The 13,937-nt window shown below is 52.0% G+C and overlaps 1 protein-coding gene across 5 annotated transcripts in view; it reads right to left on the reverse strand.

Annotated features, from left to right (window-relative positions):
* Positions 1 to 2,074: 2,074 nt before the first annotated feature.
* The window catches only part of PIP5K1C (phosphatidylinositol-4-phosphate 5-kinase type 1 gamma), a 51,108-nt gene continuing 39,245 nt past the window's right edge, over positions 2,075 to 13,937 (reverse strand). For 2 of the 5 annotated variants that reach the window (XM_084883941.1, XM_084883940.1), the window contains exons 15-19: positions 12,889 to 12,993; positions 10,777 to 10,900; positions 9,272 to 9,349; positions 4,958 to 5,041; positions 3,059 to 4,677 (exon numbers count right to left, since the gene is read on the reverse strand). In XM_084883941.1, coding sequence (XP_084740067.1) covers positions 4,675 to 4,677; positions 4,958 to 5,041; positions 9,272 to 9,349; positions 10,777 to 10,900; positions 12,889 to 12,993 — 394 coding nt within the window. In that variant the 3' untranslated portion in view covers positions 3,059 to 4,674. Of the gene's footprint in view, positions 4,678 to 4,957; positions 5,042 to 9,271; positions 9,350 to 10,776; positions 10,901 to 12,888; positions 12,994 to 13,937 lie in introns of all 5 variants that reach the window. The other 3 variants (XM_084883942.1, XM_084883943.1, XM_084883944.1) reach the window with 3 other exon arrangements.

The following is a 13,937-nucleotide window of genomic DNA, read 5'->3' on the forward strand; positions in this document are numbered from 1 at the left end:
CACCCATCATGCTGCACCGTCTGTCAATGAATAGTTATGTATGTACTTCAGCGATTGAGCTTTAAAAAAGTCTTGGATGACAGTTTCCATTCAACCCACTATTTTATTTTTATTTTTTTTAAATGTATTTTTTTAAATTGATTTTTTACAGAGAGGAAGGGAGAGTGATAGAGAGTTAGAAACATCGATGAGAGAGTCATCGATCAGCTGCCTCTTGCACACCCCCTACTGGGGATATGCCCGCAACCAAGGTACATGCCCTTGACCGGAATCGAACCCGGGACCCTTCAGTCCCCAAGTCGACGCTCTATCCATTGAGCCAAACCGGTTTCGGCTCAACCCACTTTATAGATGGGGGAAACTGAGGCTCAGAGAGGGGAAAGTCACTTTAACACCTCTCCCTTGATCCCAAGAGGTAGCTGCAATTTAAACTGGGTGGTCTAGCTTTGTTCTGTGGGTGCTGGGGATCCATGGGAGGGATAAATGTGGGACTAGCTGTTAAGGGTTGTCCCTAGAGCTGGTGGGTAGGATGAGTCAGGGGATAGGACAGGAGGCTTGGAGATCTGGAGGACCCCAAAGACCTGCTCCGAGCTCTCCCAGCCCACCTGAGGACAGTACTTAACATTTTAAACTAATTCTTTAAATCTTTACCTTAAAATATAGCTTCATAACACCACCCTAAATGCTGCCGTTGTATGCTCTACTTGTGCTTGGTACCAAGATGCCAGGTGGGGTGGTCTTCCGAAGAATCCCTTATCCTCGAAATAGTTCTGTTTTTCCTTGATCAGTACTATAGAGGCTTTACAAGAAATTGCTTGGGGACGGGAGGAAGATCTGGGGGAGATAATAGATCAACCGAAGGACTTGTATACATGCATATAAGTGCAACCAATGGACACAAAACTCTGGGGAGGGAGGGGATGTGTGGGAGGGAGGGAGGGGGTAAAAAAAAAATCAATAAAATATATTAAAAAAAAATAATAAAAAAAAATAAAAAATAAATAAATAAATAAATAAATAAATAAAAAAAAAAAGAAATTGCTGTCCCATGCTAGATAACTTCATGCAAATTGTTAAAGAATATATACTATGAAAACAAATTAGTACTTATATTGTAAATATATGCAAAAAAAAAAAAAAAAGTCTTCCAAAAGAAATAACAGTAGGCCATCTCTGGCCACCCCGATGACAAACCTGCTTGTCATGGGATATGGTTGTACCAGCGAGGCCTGGCCCTGAGATCTTCAAAATGCAGATGCATCTGTGAGAGTATTTGCATTTTAATATGTGAATGTAAGGAAAGTACCTTCTAGATTATGTGTGTGTCTAGTTTATATGTGAGCTGAGCCATTCTGCATCTGCATCTCTGATTATAACTGGGTTTCCAAGGGCTCACTTACAGACAGGTCTGACTTTCGACACAGTGCTTCTAAACTGGGCGTCTGGTGGAAATATTTTCCCTTTAAATGGGGTCCATGCATTGCTCAGCATGAGCCATTTTGGGGAGTGTTTGTTCCTTTGAGCTGTGCTGCAATGATATCAGAAGCTTTTATTTTTTGTTAATCCTCACCCAAGGACATTTCCCCCATTTATTTTTAGACAGAGGGGAAGGGAGGGGGAGATGTGACATAGATGTGAGAGAGCCACATCGATTGGTTGCCTCCTGCACAGGGTCAGGGATGGAGCCTGCAACCAAGGTACATGCCCTACCGGCGAGGGTGATGTCAGAAGCTTTTAAAAGTTTTTCAAGGTGAACTGAAACCCAGGAGGCCACAGCTATTAAGGCAATTAAGACATTTGGGTCCTGGCCCTGACCGGGTAGTTCAGTTGGTTGGAGAGTCATTCTAATATGCCAAGGTTGTGGGTTTGATCCCCTCAGTAAGGGCACAGAATCAACCAATGAATGCATAAATAAACGGAACAACAAATTGATGTTTCTCTCTCAAAGCGGTCAATAAAACAAAACATTTGGGTCCTGTTGTTATTTTAAATCTCCTGAGGGTTTATGTTTTGTTCAAAGTGGGTCCTCAAACTCCTAGACCACAGGAACGCATAGAGAGGCAGAGGCAACAGATGCATATTACCCGATTTATTAGAGATCTCTTCAACATAAAAAGAGGGAGGGGGGTGGGAGGGCCGGGGCTGCTATGAGTGTTATCAGGGCCAGCAGTGGCTGTAAGGATACGGAGGCGCCCAGGAGGCTGCACTCCGGATTGTCACATACTAGACCAGGGGCTGAGCACGCGGAAGCCCCGGTGCGAATTAAGACACACAAGGTTTGCAGTTTCATTGTGTTTTGAAATCAGTTCAGCCATAAAAACAAGGTTGGGATGGGGACCGTGGGCTGTGGTGACAGTACCATGGCAAGAGACCCCATCAGGGACGGGAGTATTGCACTAAGCCAGGTGGTGGGGGTGGGGGTTTGAGAGGCTGGCAGGGGGACACACAGAAGGTTCTACCTTGTCAGCCTCAAGAAATGCCTTTCGTTTTTACAGTACAGCAAGTCAGACGCTGCCCCGGTCCTCGCGACAGCGGCTATCAGAGATGAGTCAGGAGAGAAGTGGGGCCGTTTACAGATTTCCATCCTTGGGGGGCCGGTGGGTGACGGCGGGGTGGGCTGATCCAGGCCTTCCTGGTCAGGGGTCTGAGGAAGGCCATGGGTCCACTACAGTTATAAATAAGGTCTTGCCTCCTGCCCCCAACCCCGCACCCCACCCAGAAAAGAATGGACAAATGCCTCCCATCAGCACAGTCCTGGGACAAAGAATACAACACAAAATGGGTCTCCAAAGGGGCCTTTCTGACTTAACATGAACACAGAAACGCCACATCCAGGAGGTTTGCAAATTTCTCCTAAAAGTCAGCATTCAACCACTGCATTTGTTCCGTGATTCCCTCAGGAGAGCCCCAGGGGCCCAGCAGGGACTGGGCTCGTTTCCACACTGACCGAGGATGGCGTGGACGCAGGGCCCACTGCCCAGGGCTGTGCTGCTCCCGTCATCCCCGCCGGGGCTCGATGTCTGTGCCCAGCCTCTGGGGCCTGGGCAGTGACCCTCACGTTGGTGTCTGGGTGACGCAGCTATCCCCATTAGTCCTCCAGGTCTGAGATGCGCCTTCAGGAGTCTGCCTGCCTTCTTGGTGGGGCTGGTCAGGAGCAGACTGGTGACTTGTGGCCAGGGTGTCTGCAGACAGCACTGGTCTGAAGTCCAGGTGAGGGTGTTCCCCAGGCTCTGGACAAGTGCTCCTTGGGAAGTAGGGAGAGAATGCTGTCTTGCTTCTTGTTCAGGGCACCTGCAAGCTTATTCTGGGGGTTCTCTGAGGCCCCCCTTCTCCAGGCTGCATGGAGTGTCTCCCAAGGCTCTGCTCAGAGTTGAGGTGCTGCCCCTGCACACACAGCGAGAGGAGAACCTTCGGGGTGCAGCCTGGTTCCCCAGGGAGGAGGGGACAGCAGCCAGACCACCAGGTTCCCTCCAGCAGGCTGTTGAGGTGGGATGAGGAGGGACCTGCATAGCAAGAACCAGCAACAGTATATGCAGCTTGCAAAGGACTCAAAAAGTCAGATTCCTAGATCAGCGAGTTATGGGGCTGCCTCAGGCTCCCCAGGGAGGCAGGGGCTGGCGAGGAATTCTTCCCAAAGATGTGGCTTCCATTCCGGGCCGGTTCCCAGCTGTTCTACGTGGGCCTGAGCTGGTGGGGGTCCACGGAGTGGGCAAGGGGCAGCCATTACTGACATTTCCTCTCAGGAGGCGGGAGTGTGTGTAGGTGGGGGTGTGAGAGACTCTGCAAAGCTGTTGGCTACAGCAGCCCCCTCAGGGTATCCCGGCATCACCCAGTGGGGCTCCGGGCCCAGGAACGGCTGCCCCTGTTGAAGATGACAGAAAAAATACTGTTTCTCATGAAAGAACTTTTTCCTTTAATCTGCACAGGTGTCTTCATCAATTAAAAATGAAAGAGGCTGCCCACCCACCATGGGGGGCCTCTTGCTGCAGTCTGTCCCTCTGGGCCTTGCGCCTGCCCATGGGGAGGGCCGCTCCAGCTCTCTGGGAGTCCCGTGGCGAAGGCCCAGCTGCCTCTTCCGAGTCGGACGTTTTGGAAATCCTTTGAAAAGGTGCCTCCCATCACGTGGGCCCTATCTTCAGACACTAAGCGGTCCACGTGGATGGAGAGACGCCCACATCCCTGAGGCGGAGCAGGGCGGCGCCTGCGGAAACTCAGAGCAGGATTTTCACCTGGAACGGCTGGACCATGGGACACAGGTCCTCAAAGCCAATGAGCCTTGTTCTCTCAGCAAGACACATGCAAGCATAGCAAAGAACCAAAAAGTGCATAGAACAAAGTGTCTTCTTTTCTCGTGGTGTGTGTGTTTTTTGTGTGTTTTTTGTTGTTGTTGTTTTTTGTAAAAAAGCAGCCGTGTGCCGCCGTCTCTGTGCAAAGAGTAAGGACCCAAAATAAATACATGATTGGAAACTCAGGAAGGTTCACAGTATCACAGGCGCAGGTAGTTGACGGAACCGGGACACTGCTTTGCAGCCCGGAGCATCAGTGACCATCGCCAAGGGGAGGAGGCGGGCAGGCGAGATCCAGCGGCAGCCAGGTGGGCACCTCCTGTGCTCCGGGCCGCGCTGGGCTGGCCAGGTGTGTGCTCCACTCCTATGGGTTGGTGGTTCATAGGAATTACTGCAGGAGGCAAGAGAGGCAGGTGAGGGCGAGATGCGCCATGGCTGGACCCCCCACCCGCTGGGCCTCCCATGATGTGGCCTGGCCCCACCACTGCTGCCTCAGGCCAGGGACTCCACATGCCGTGAGGGCTGGACACAGACCCCACAGTACTTACCCATGGGCTACCACACAGTCAGAGCCCAGGCCTACCCCTCCCGCCCCAGACTTATCTCCCCTCTGTCCTTGGGGTGCTCTCAGCCCCAAGCGGGCCAGGCCGGCGGGCCGTGGGCACACTTACTGTGTCGCTCTCGCCGTCGGAGGCTGAGTGGGCCTGTGCGCTATAGTGGAGCGGGGAGTACACCCAGCTCCTCTCATCGGTGGGCTGGAGGGCGGGCAGGCGGCACGTGCAGGAAGGGCGCAGAAGAAGAGCAGGGTGTGAGGAGGCACCAGAGAGGTGAGAGGGAGGAAGGAAGAAACAGAAATAAAAGAGGCGGACCCCCAATGCAGGACAAGTGGGCAGCTCGGCCCCCGGCTGCCCTCGCCCTGCTGGGGACCTGCCCCCAACCTGGATGGGCCTCGAGATGGGCAGGGCCGGGGCTGAGTGGCCTGAGCAGGCAGGGGGGGCGGCAGGAAGCGGTGAGTGCAGTAGGGGCTGCCGGCAGGGCGGGGAGGGTGGCAGGAGCTTGGTTACTGTGCTGTCCTCTCCTCCTCCTCCTCTGCCCACCCGTGACACTAGCCCAGCAGCGCCCGAGCCCAGATCCTGCCTGCCATGCAAGCTCTGGGGGCGCTTAGAGGTGCAAGGTGGTAGGTGGCCTAGTGCTCTTCCAGCTGTGTCTGGGGAAGGGGGTCCCCATTTTGTCATCAGATTGGGGGCAGGCGTGCTTCCCTGCAGGTCTGCTTCCATCTCAAAAACCTCCCTGGGCCTGGAGGCCTCCTCAGCTGTCTTCTTTCTTCCACCAGGCCTGAACACACTTGCCCTGGCCATGTCCACCTGGCTGTCCCCAGGCCCTAAACCTACCACAGCCACAACCAACAAGCCCCAGACCCACCTCTCCTGCACTCACTGCCCCTCAGAGCCCACCTGCTGCTTCCCCCAACCTGTGTGTCTGCTCAACACCTCTCCTGCCGCTCTCACAGGCCAGACCCCTGTGCCCATCTGTGGACTGGCACAAAGGCACATGGGGCAGCGGGACAAGACACTACTGTAGACCCCACTCACTCCTTCACACGGTGATGGCACAATACAAAACCCTGCTCATCGCAGCAGCTCGCTCCGCCTCCCCTGCCCGCCTGGGAGCCTGAAGGCAGGGCCAGGCTGACTGGGGGCTGCTTGTATCCAGTGCCCAGCACAGGGCAGCTGCAGGAGGGATTGACACCGACCTAGCTGCCCTGCTGGGACTCAAAACATGAGAAAAGAGGGTCCCCTAGACCCTCTATAGAGAGATGGGTCTGGGGGAGGAGGGACTCAGAAACTGGGGATGACCCCACTAGAGTTAGGCCAAGGGCTCATCTTTCCTGCAGGCCTGAGGGCCCTTCCTGCCTCTCATCCAGACTTCCTGTCCTCCCATCCAGCCTCCACACTTCGGTTTCCACTGTGCCCCCTGCAGACACTCTTCCGCTTCCTTTCCACCCCACCTGCGTTTTTTAAAGTCCAGGTCAACCCCCTCCAGGCCCCTTTGCAAACTGCTCGCCCCAGAGATCCCTTGGGGGGTGCTGTGCGTCCCCAGCTGTGGGTCATGGGAAGACAGTGTGGCCAGAGGCTCTGGCGAAGTAGTCTTGACACCCAGTGGCAAGCAGGGGGGTTGCTGTTGGGCCCGTGATGTGAGCCACCTCTTGAGAACAGAAACTCTCCAGTTCTTTACCCTGTTCCACCTGTTCACACTGTGCGGCTCTGGGCAGGTTACTTGGCCTCTCTGGGCCCTTCATTAATTGTTTATAATGATAATAATAGGACTGATAAGGCCATTGCTGCATGACATCTATCAATACATAGCGTCTCACTGGGTGGATGAGTGTCAACTACACAGAGGCTGGACTCAGAATTTGTCTAAACTGTGTGCTCTCGTGGGCTCCCTGAGGAGCAGAGGCCTCAGTTATTCCATCTGTGAAGTGGACATGAAGATACTAACTCCTCTCTCCTGCAGCTAAGAGCCCAGCTTCGCAGTCCTCACTGACCCATTGACCATCCCCATCAGAAGGGCAGATGCCCCTTGGGGAGCCATCAGCAGAGAAGTGTCCGCTTGATTTGTCCCTCGCTTAGAAGGGTTGGGAAGAGGTGGCCTGGGGCTGGGGTTCAAATATAGATTCCAAGAGAGAACCAAGATGGCGGCATAGGTAAACGCCTAACTGCAGCCTCGCACAACAATTTCAAAAATACAACTAAAATACAAAATGGACATTATCCAGAACTATAGGAAAGTTGACTGACGGGAAATTCTACAACTAGAAGGAAAGAGAAAACCAGAAGGGAAATCAGAGGAGCTGTAAAAGCCTAAGGTATAGAGACACGGTGAGCACGTGGGGAGAGGACGGAGCCGGAGGAGGGGGTGGCTGTGTGACTGGCTGGTGTTCCCTACCAGGAAGGAGGATAAAAGCTCTGGACTGTGCTGAACCCCAGTTCTGACTGCTCTGAACCCCAGTTCCGACTACACTGAACCCCAGAGTTCTGGGAGAGACCCTGGGGACCCAGGCTCATACAGAGGGAATCTGGGCTGGAAGGTGGGAACTCGGGCGAGCGGCAAAAGGCAGAGCTCTGGAGGTGCGCACGTGAATCGCGCAGAGGACAGACTGTTGATTGTCCTAACGGGAAGGAGACAAAAGCTCTGGACTGCACTGAACCCCACTTCTAATTGCACTGAACCCCAGTTCTGGGCTCATTTGGGGCGAGACTAGACTGTCTGGTAGTGGGCGAAACTCGAGGGCATCTTGCTCTCAGAGGTGTTTGCAGCGAGTACCGAAGGACACTGAGGAACACTGAGACTCAGGAACCTCATAGGGCTGGGCTGGGGGGAAGCCAAGGCTGTAGGCTCCACCCTGAAACTCCTCCCCATCCAAGCTGAGCACAGAGGCTTTTGCAATTTTGCAAGTCTAGTCGAATAAGGCTGTCTCCTGGCATAGACATATCTGATCCTCATAGCAAATTGGCCTGGAGGTCAGTTCCTCCCAATGATACCAACAACAATCAAGACTTAACTACAACAAGGCTGTACACACAGTCCACAAAAGAGGCACCAAGAATGTCCACCTCAGGTAACTGGGAGGCTGACCCACAGAACCATATAGGACACCTTAGCACACAAAGCCACCCTACCAACTCGGGGAAACAGCGAAAATGCTGAAATAAGGAAACAGATCACAAATGAAAGAAATGGAGGACAGCAAGCGACTGGATACAGAGTTCAAAATCACAGTTATAAGGTTTTTCAAGAATTTCCTAGAAAAGGCCGATAAAATAAATGAGACCTATGAGGATACGAAAAGGGATCAACTAGAAATAAAGAATACACTGTCTGAAATAAAAAATATTATACAGAGTCCTAAAAACAGAATGGAAGATCACAAGAATTAAGTCAAAGATTTGGAACATAAAGAGCCAGAAGACACTCCTCCGCAGAAGCAAGAAGACAAGAGAATTCAGAAAGTTGAAGATAGTGTAAGAAACCTCTGGGACTTCAAGCGAACCAACATCAGAATTATGGGGGTCCCAGAAGAAGAGAGAGAGCAAGATACCAAAAACATATTGGAAGAAATAGCGACAGAAAACTTCCCCCACCTGGTGAAAGAAATAGACTTACAAGTCCAGGAAGCGCACAGAACCCCAAACAAAAGGAATCCAAAGAGGACCACACAAAGACACATCATAATTAAAATTCCAAGAGCAAAAGACAAAGAGAGAATATTAAAAGCAGCAAGAGCAAAGCAGGTAGTTACCTATAAAGGAGCACCCATACGATTGTCAGCTGATTTCTCAACAGAAACCATGCAGGCCAGACGGGAATGGCAAAAAATATTCAATGTGATGAATAACAAGAACCTACAGCCAAAATTACTCTACCCAGCAGAGCTATCACTGAGAATCGGAGGCCAGTTAAAGAGCTTCACAAATAAAATTAAAAAAAAAAAGCTAAAGGAGTTCATCACCACCAAACCAAATGGAAGGGAAGTGGACTGACGATTCTCAGGGAATAGGGGAGTAGGGGGTGCGGGAAGAGACTGAACATAAACTGTGCACCTATGGATGAGGACAATGGGGGGTGGGGAAAGGGCAGAGGGTGGGGTGGGAACCTGGTGGAGGGGAGCAATGGAGGGGGAAAAAATGAGGAACATTTGTAATAATATAAATAATAAAGATTTATTTAAAAAAATATAGATTCCACCATGGCAAGGCCCGCTGAGCACCAGCATGTACCTGCTGGCCACTGATGCTAACTTCACAGGAGATTAAGTGACATTCCTACAGGACACACACAGCAGGGACCCTGCAAAGTTGTCATTATTATTTTCCCCAAGTCCCTTCTCGGAGGAAGAGGGACGGCCAGGCCCTGAGGCTCCTGGCTGCCCCGGGCAACAGGGCAGGGGCTGGGCTTCCTGGAGGCCTGCTGTGGTCACTTACAGTCCCCGAGGAGCTCAGCGTCATGGCCCGCAGTCGGCGATGCCGGGGAGAGTAAATCCAGTACCTCCCATCCGTGAACTGGGTGGGCCAGGAGGGCAGAGGAGGCAAAGAGAGGACAGGATGAGGGGACAGGAATGCAGAATCCAGCTGAGGTCAGGAAGGTCAGGTGGGGAGGGTGCTAGGCGGGGCAGGTGAGTCAATGGCAAAGCAGTAGGAGAGTTTGGGGGTGTCAGGGTCACACTGTGGCCTCTACCTTCTCCGCTGCCCCTTGTGGCCCAGCCACCCATTCACAGGACAAAGCCCAACTGCCTCACACAGGATTTGAGAGAACAGGACACAAGTCAAGCCCCCAGGGATAGGAAAAGGATGGCTTGTAGGGACATGCATACAGTGTGCCCCCTGCAGTTCCTGGCAGGGCCCTGTGACCCAGCAGCACTGGCTCAGGACAGCAGGGTGGTTGGTGGTAGTTAAGAAGCAGCAATAGCAGCAGAGGGCCAGGCCCACCCAGGCCTGGAGTTTGAGGCCAGGCGCCAGGACCAGGGCGGTGGGCAGCCTGCAGCTCACCTTCTCTTGGGGGCAGAGATGAACATGGAGGTTTGGGAAGAGGTCAGGCAGCTGGGCTGCAGCATCTGGCACTCTCCGTTGCACCTGGGGCCATCTGACCCCTGACCCACCATCGAGGGCCAGTGGACTAGACTTTGCAGGCTCGGAGCCACCCAGTACCTACCTCACCCAGGTTCCTGGCTCATCTAATCTGTCTGCCTACAGGAATGCAAGGGGGAGGTGACCCCAGATTTGGGAGGGAGGCCCCAGTCTCCAGGGCAAGGCCCCTTCCCGCTCTGACGAACCCCGCCTTGTTGAGGAACAGTGGAGGCCCACCTGCCCCTTCCACATTTCCCTCGCCCCTTTAAGGACAGAGCCACCCAGCCACACCCATCACCAGGAGGAGAAGACCCACAGCATTTCCAGCACAGACCAAGGACCGGGCCATTGGGGCTGAGAGCGTGAGGACTAGGGTGATTCCCAGGGGTCAGGGTGGCACAGCTGGGGCCTTGGCTCTTGCCAGGCAGTGGCCAGAAGGTCTGGGGAGCAAGGCACAGGGAAGTTTCCTGGCTTTGGGATGGCCTGGCCTGGGTATGAGGCAGGCCGCTCACATACCACGTGAGTGTGCATGTGTTCAAGAGAATACCACGTGAGTGCCGTGAGCATGTTAAGAGCAATGTAAGTGTGGTGTGCAAGAGCATGTGCAGGTGTGCATGTGCCTTTCAAATGTGTGCCTCTCAAATGTGAGTGTTTGAGTGTGTCCATCTGTCAGTGTGAAGTGTACAAATGCTGGAGTGTGTGCTTGTGAACATGTATACACATGTGCACATGTATAGACATGTATATACAGGTATGATAGTGTGTGCAATGTGTGTCCATGTGTGCGGGCCTGTCAGCGAATTGCACGCATGAGCACATGTGGGTCGAGGGCCCTGTGATGAGAGAGCCCCTGGAGGACTTACAAAGTAGATGTCGGTGGCGGGCGTGTCCTCCTCATCCGAGGCCTGGCTGGCGGGCTCTGAGGCCTGGCTGGCGGTTTCGGCTTCCACCACGATGGCAGAGGCACAGGCTGGGGAAGCCTCCACCCTGGGGACAGGGAAGGCCAGACTCTCAGTGGGACCATCCTTTCCTAGCCCACTCCCCTCACCCCCCTGCCCCCTCCTCCATCAGTGTGTCACCAAGCAGACAAGTCTTAGGAAGCCAAATAAAACTGACCACCACCCAGTTTTGTCATGACCCAGGTAATAACTGGTCTACCTGGACCTCTCCCCTCCACACAGGTACACGAACTGTCCTGGCCTGGCCACTTATTCCCCCTCGACCCTCTCCAGAGAGCTGGGTGAACGGAAAGCCTCCCTTTCCTTCTCTGAGCCTCAGTTCCTCATCTGTAAAGTGGGGACGTGCAGTCTGAGCACTTATGATACACAAGCCTGCTAAAGAGCCTTGTGTGAGCGAATCCACTGCGTCTCCCTCGGGAAGGGTTTGCTGCTGTTCCGTGTCACAGAGAGGAGACTGACACTGAGAGAGATGGCGAGAATCACGCCCAGGCCTCGGCGGAAGGCTATGTGATTGCTACGTAATATTCATCTCATGAATACATGACAAGCTCTAAGTGACAAGAGTATCCCTAAGTTGTTCTTCAGTCTTGTTTCAGGTCAGTTGCTTTTCTGGGCAAAGACAGAGTCATACGTTACACTGCAAGGCTTCAGTTAACGGCAAAAAAGCACAGTGGCAGAGACTGGAGTGTGCATGTGTGCACGTGTGTGTGTGCAAAGTAAACTCTTAATGGCAAAAAGAAGCCTGGGAATGTGGTGTAAATGCTAAGGCCTCTTAAAATAGAACAGCAAAAAAATAAAATAAAAATAGAACAGAAATTCTAAGTTATAGAATAACTAGACCAAACAGATGAGAAATAAGTTAAGACATAAAGAAACTGAATGACAACAATTAATACACTGACAGAACAGAGGACTTTCCATTCTCTGGCAGAAAATACACATTTCTCCCATATGTCCATGGATATTAAAAAACAAACAAACAAACAAAAAAACTAATGGTGTACTTGACATAAAGACATTAATCTGTTTTTTTTAAAAAAATAGCATAGGTTTTTTAAGGCCACTTTTCAACTCAAAAGTAAAATTAGAGTTAAGTACTAAAAGGGCAAAAAATAAAAAAATAAAAAAATCCTTAGGTACCCAAGAGTGCAGACACATTCCTGAATAAACCTCAGTCCATGGCCTCTCTGCTTGAGCACTGCTGTTATCAGGGCTGGGTCACTCTGGGGGGGCTGTCATGAGCACTGTGGGATACTGGGTAGCATCCCTGGCCCCCACCCACTCAATGCCAGGAGCACCCCCATTTGACAACCACAGATGTCCCCATACATTGCCCAGTGCCATCAGTGGGCAGGACCACCCCCAGGTAAGCCTCTCTGCCTTAGACCTAAAAGGACCGTAAGAGAAAAATCATTAACTACCTATACATGAGCAAACATAAAAAGGAATTGCTTCATGTCAAAACTATTGGGACAGTAAAAGCCACACTCAGAGGAAAATGCATAGCCTTAAGAGCCTCTTACTAAAGAAAAAAAAAGGAACTTGAGCACTCAACCTATGCTGAAGAAAAAGAAACAAGTGAGAAAACAAATCCGAAGTTAGAAGAAATGACTGAGTTAAAGTGCATAAAACAGGAACAAAATATGAGAGGAGGAAGGGTGACTAAGACCAAAAGTGGTCCTTTGAAGAAACTGGCCAGTCATCCTCTCACAAGTGCAGGCAAGACTAAGAGTGAGGGAAGGGAGGAGAAAAAAATCGCAGACACCACCGAGGTATAATCCCTGGACTGACACATTACATGCAGCTCCGTGAGTGAAACTGTGCTCGTCAGCACCTCAGTTCCTGAAGCTCCATTCCCATGCCTCTGCTCCCCAGAATGTGGACTGAATTTCCCAGCCTGCCTTGCTGCCAGCTGGCCATGTGACCATGCTCAGCCAATGAGACTGGGGCAAAAGTTGAGTACAGAAACCAAGCAACAGGAGAACATTGGGCCACATGGACCGGATGGTTACTCACCCCTCTTCCTCCTTCTTAGGGACCACTATCTCCACACTGCATGCGGGCTCCACCTGCACCGTGATCTGCTGCAGGTCCTCCTCTGCGCCTGCCTCCTCCTGGGGCCTGAGGCAATGGGACGGCATGCTCAATTTCCCTCCTCACCACCTCCACTTCCCAGGTGCTCCAGCTGAGCTCTGAGCAGGGGCTGATTTCAGTCCCATGAGGTCTGAGGTGCCATCTCTACGTGTCAACCCACCAGCGCCTTAAGCAGGTCTAGCTCAGGCCTAGTCCTTTTGGCTGCTATGCCCACCTGGGGGCTTGGAGGGGACAGCAAATGACGGTCCACTTGGGGTAGTCCTGGGACTCTGGCACCACAGGGGCACATGAATGACGGGCGACATGAATGCTGCCCCCATACCTGGGGTGGCTTGGAACCCGCCTAGGGATGAACTAGGGGTGGGGTGGTTTGGGGGCCCAGAGGCTGAGGCCCCTAGTGTAGGTTGATCAGAGCCTTTGGGCAGCCAGCAGGCAGCTGGACAGAGGGAGATGTACTTTTCGCTAAATGTGCTTTGTACCATGACTCTCTTTTCAACTGGCAAGAATTATCTTCTCAAAAGCTAATTCTGGAGAGCAACCCCTGTTCACTCCAGTTGAGTGACAAGATCAAACAACTGGGAACTACCCAAGTATTCCCCAAGAGCAGGAACAATCTGTTAGAAGGAAGAGAACTGCCTGGCCAGTGTGGTTCAGTGGTTGAGCATCGACCTAGAAACCTTGAGGTCACAGTTAAATTCCCAATAAGGACACATGCCTGGGTTGTGCTTGATCCCCAGTTAGGGGGTGTGTAGGGGGCAGCTGATTGATAATGTTTCTCTCTCGTCAATGTTTCTATCTCTCTATCCCTCTTCCTCGCCCCCCCCCCCCGCTAAAAATTAATAAAATCATATCTTTAAAAAAAGAAAAGGAAGAGAACCAGCAAAGGCTCATAGCAACAACCTTCATCTGGAAAGTGACAAAGCAAGGAACAGGGGCACAGAGCCACAGCTTTTGTCAAAGCAAAAGGGAGA

The sequence above is a fragment of the Pipistrellus hanaki genome (genome assembly GCF_964339955.1).
Source record: "Pipistrellus hanaki genome assembly, chromosome: 5".
Classification (NCBI taxonomy): domain Eukaryota; kingdom Metazoa; phylum Chordata; class Mammalia; order Chiroptera; family Vespertilionidae; genus Pipistrellus; species Pipistrellus hanaki.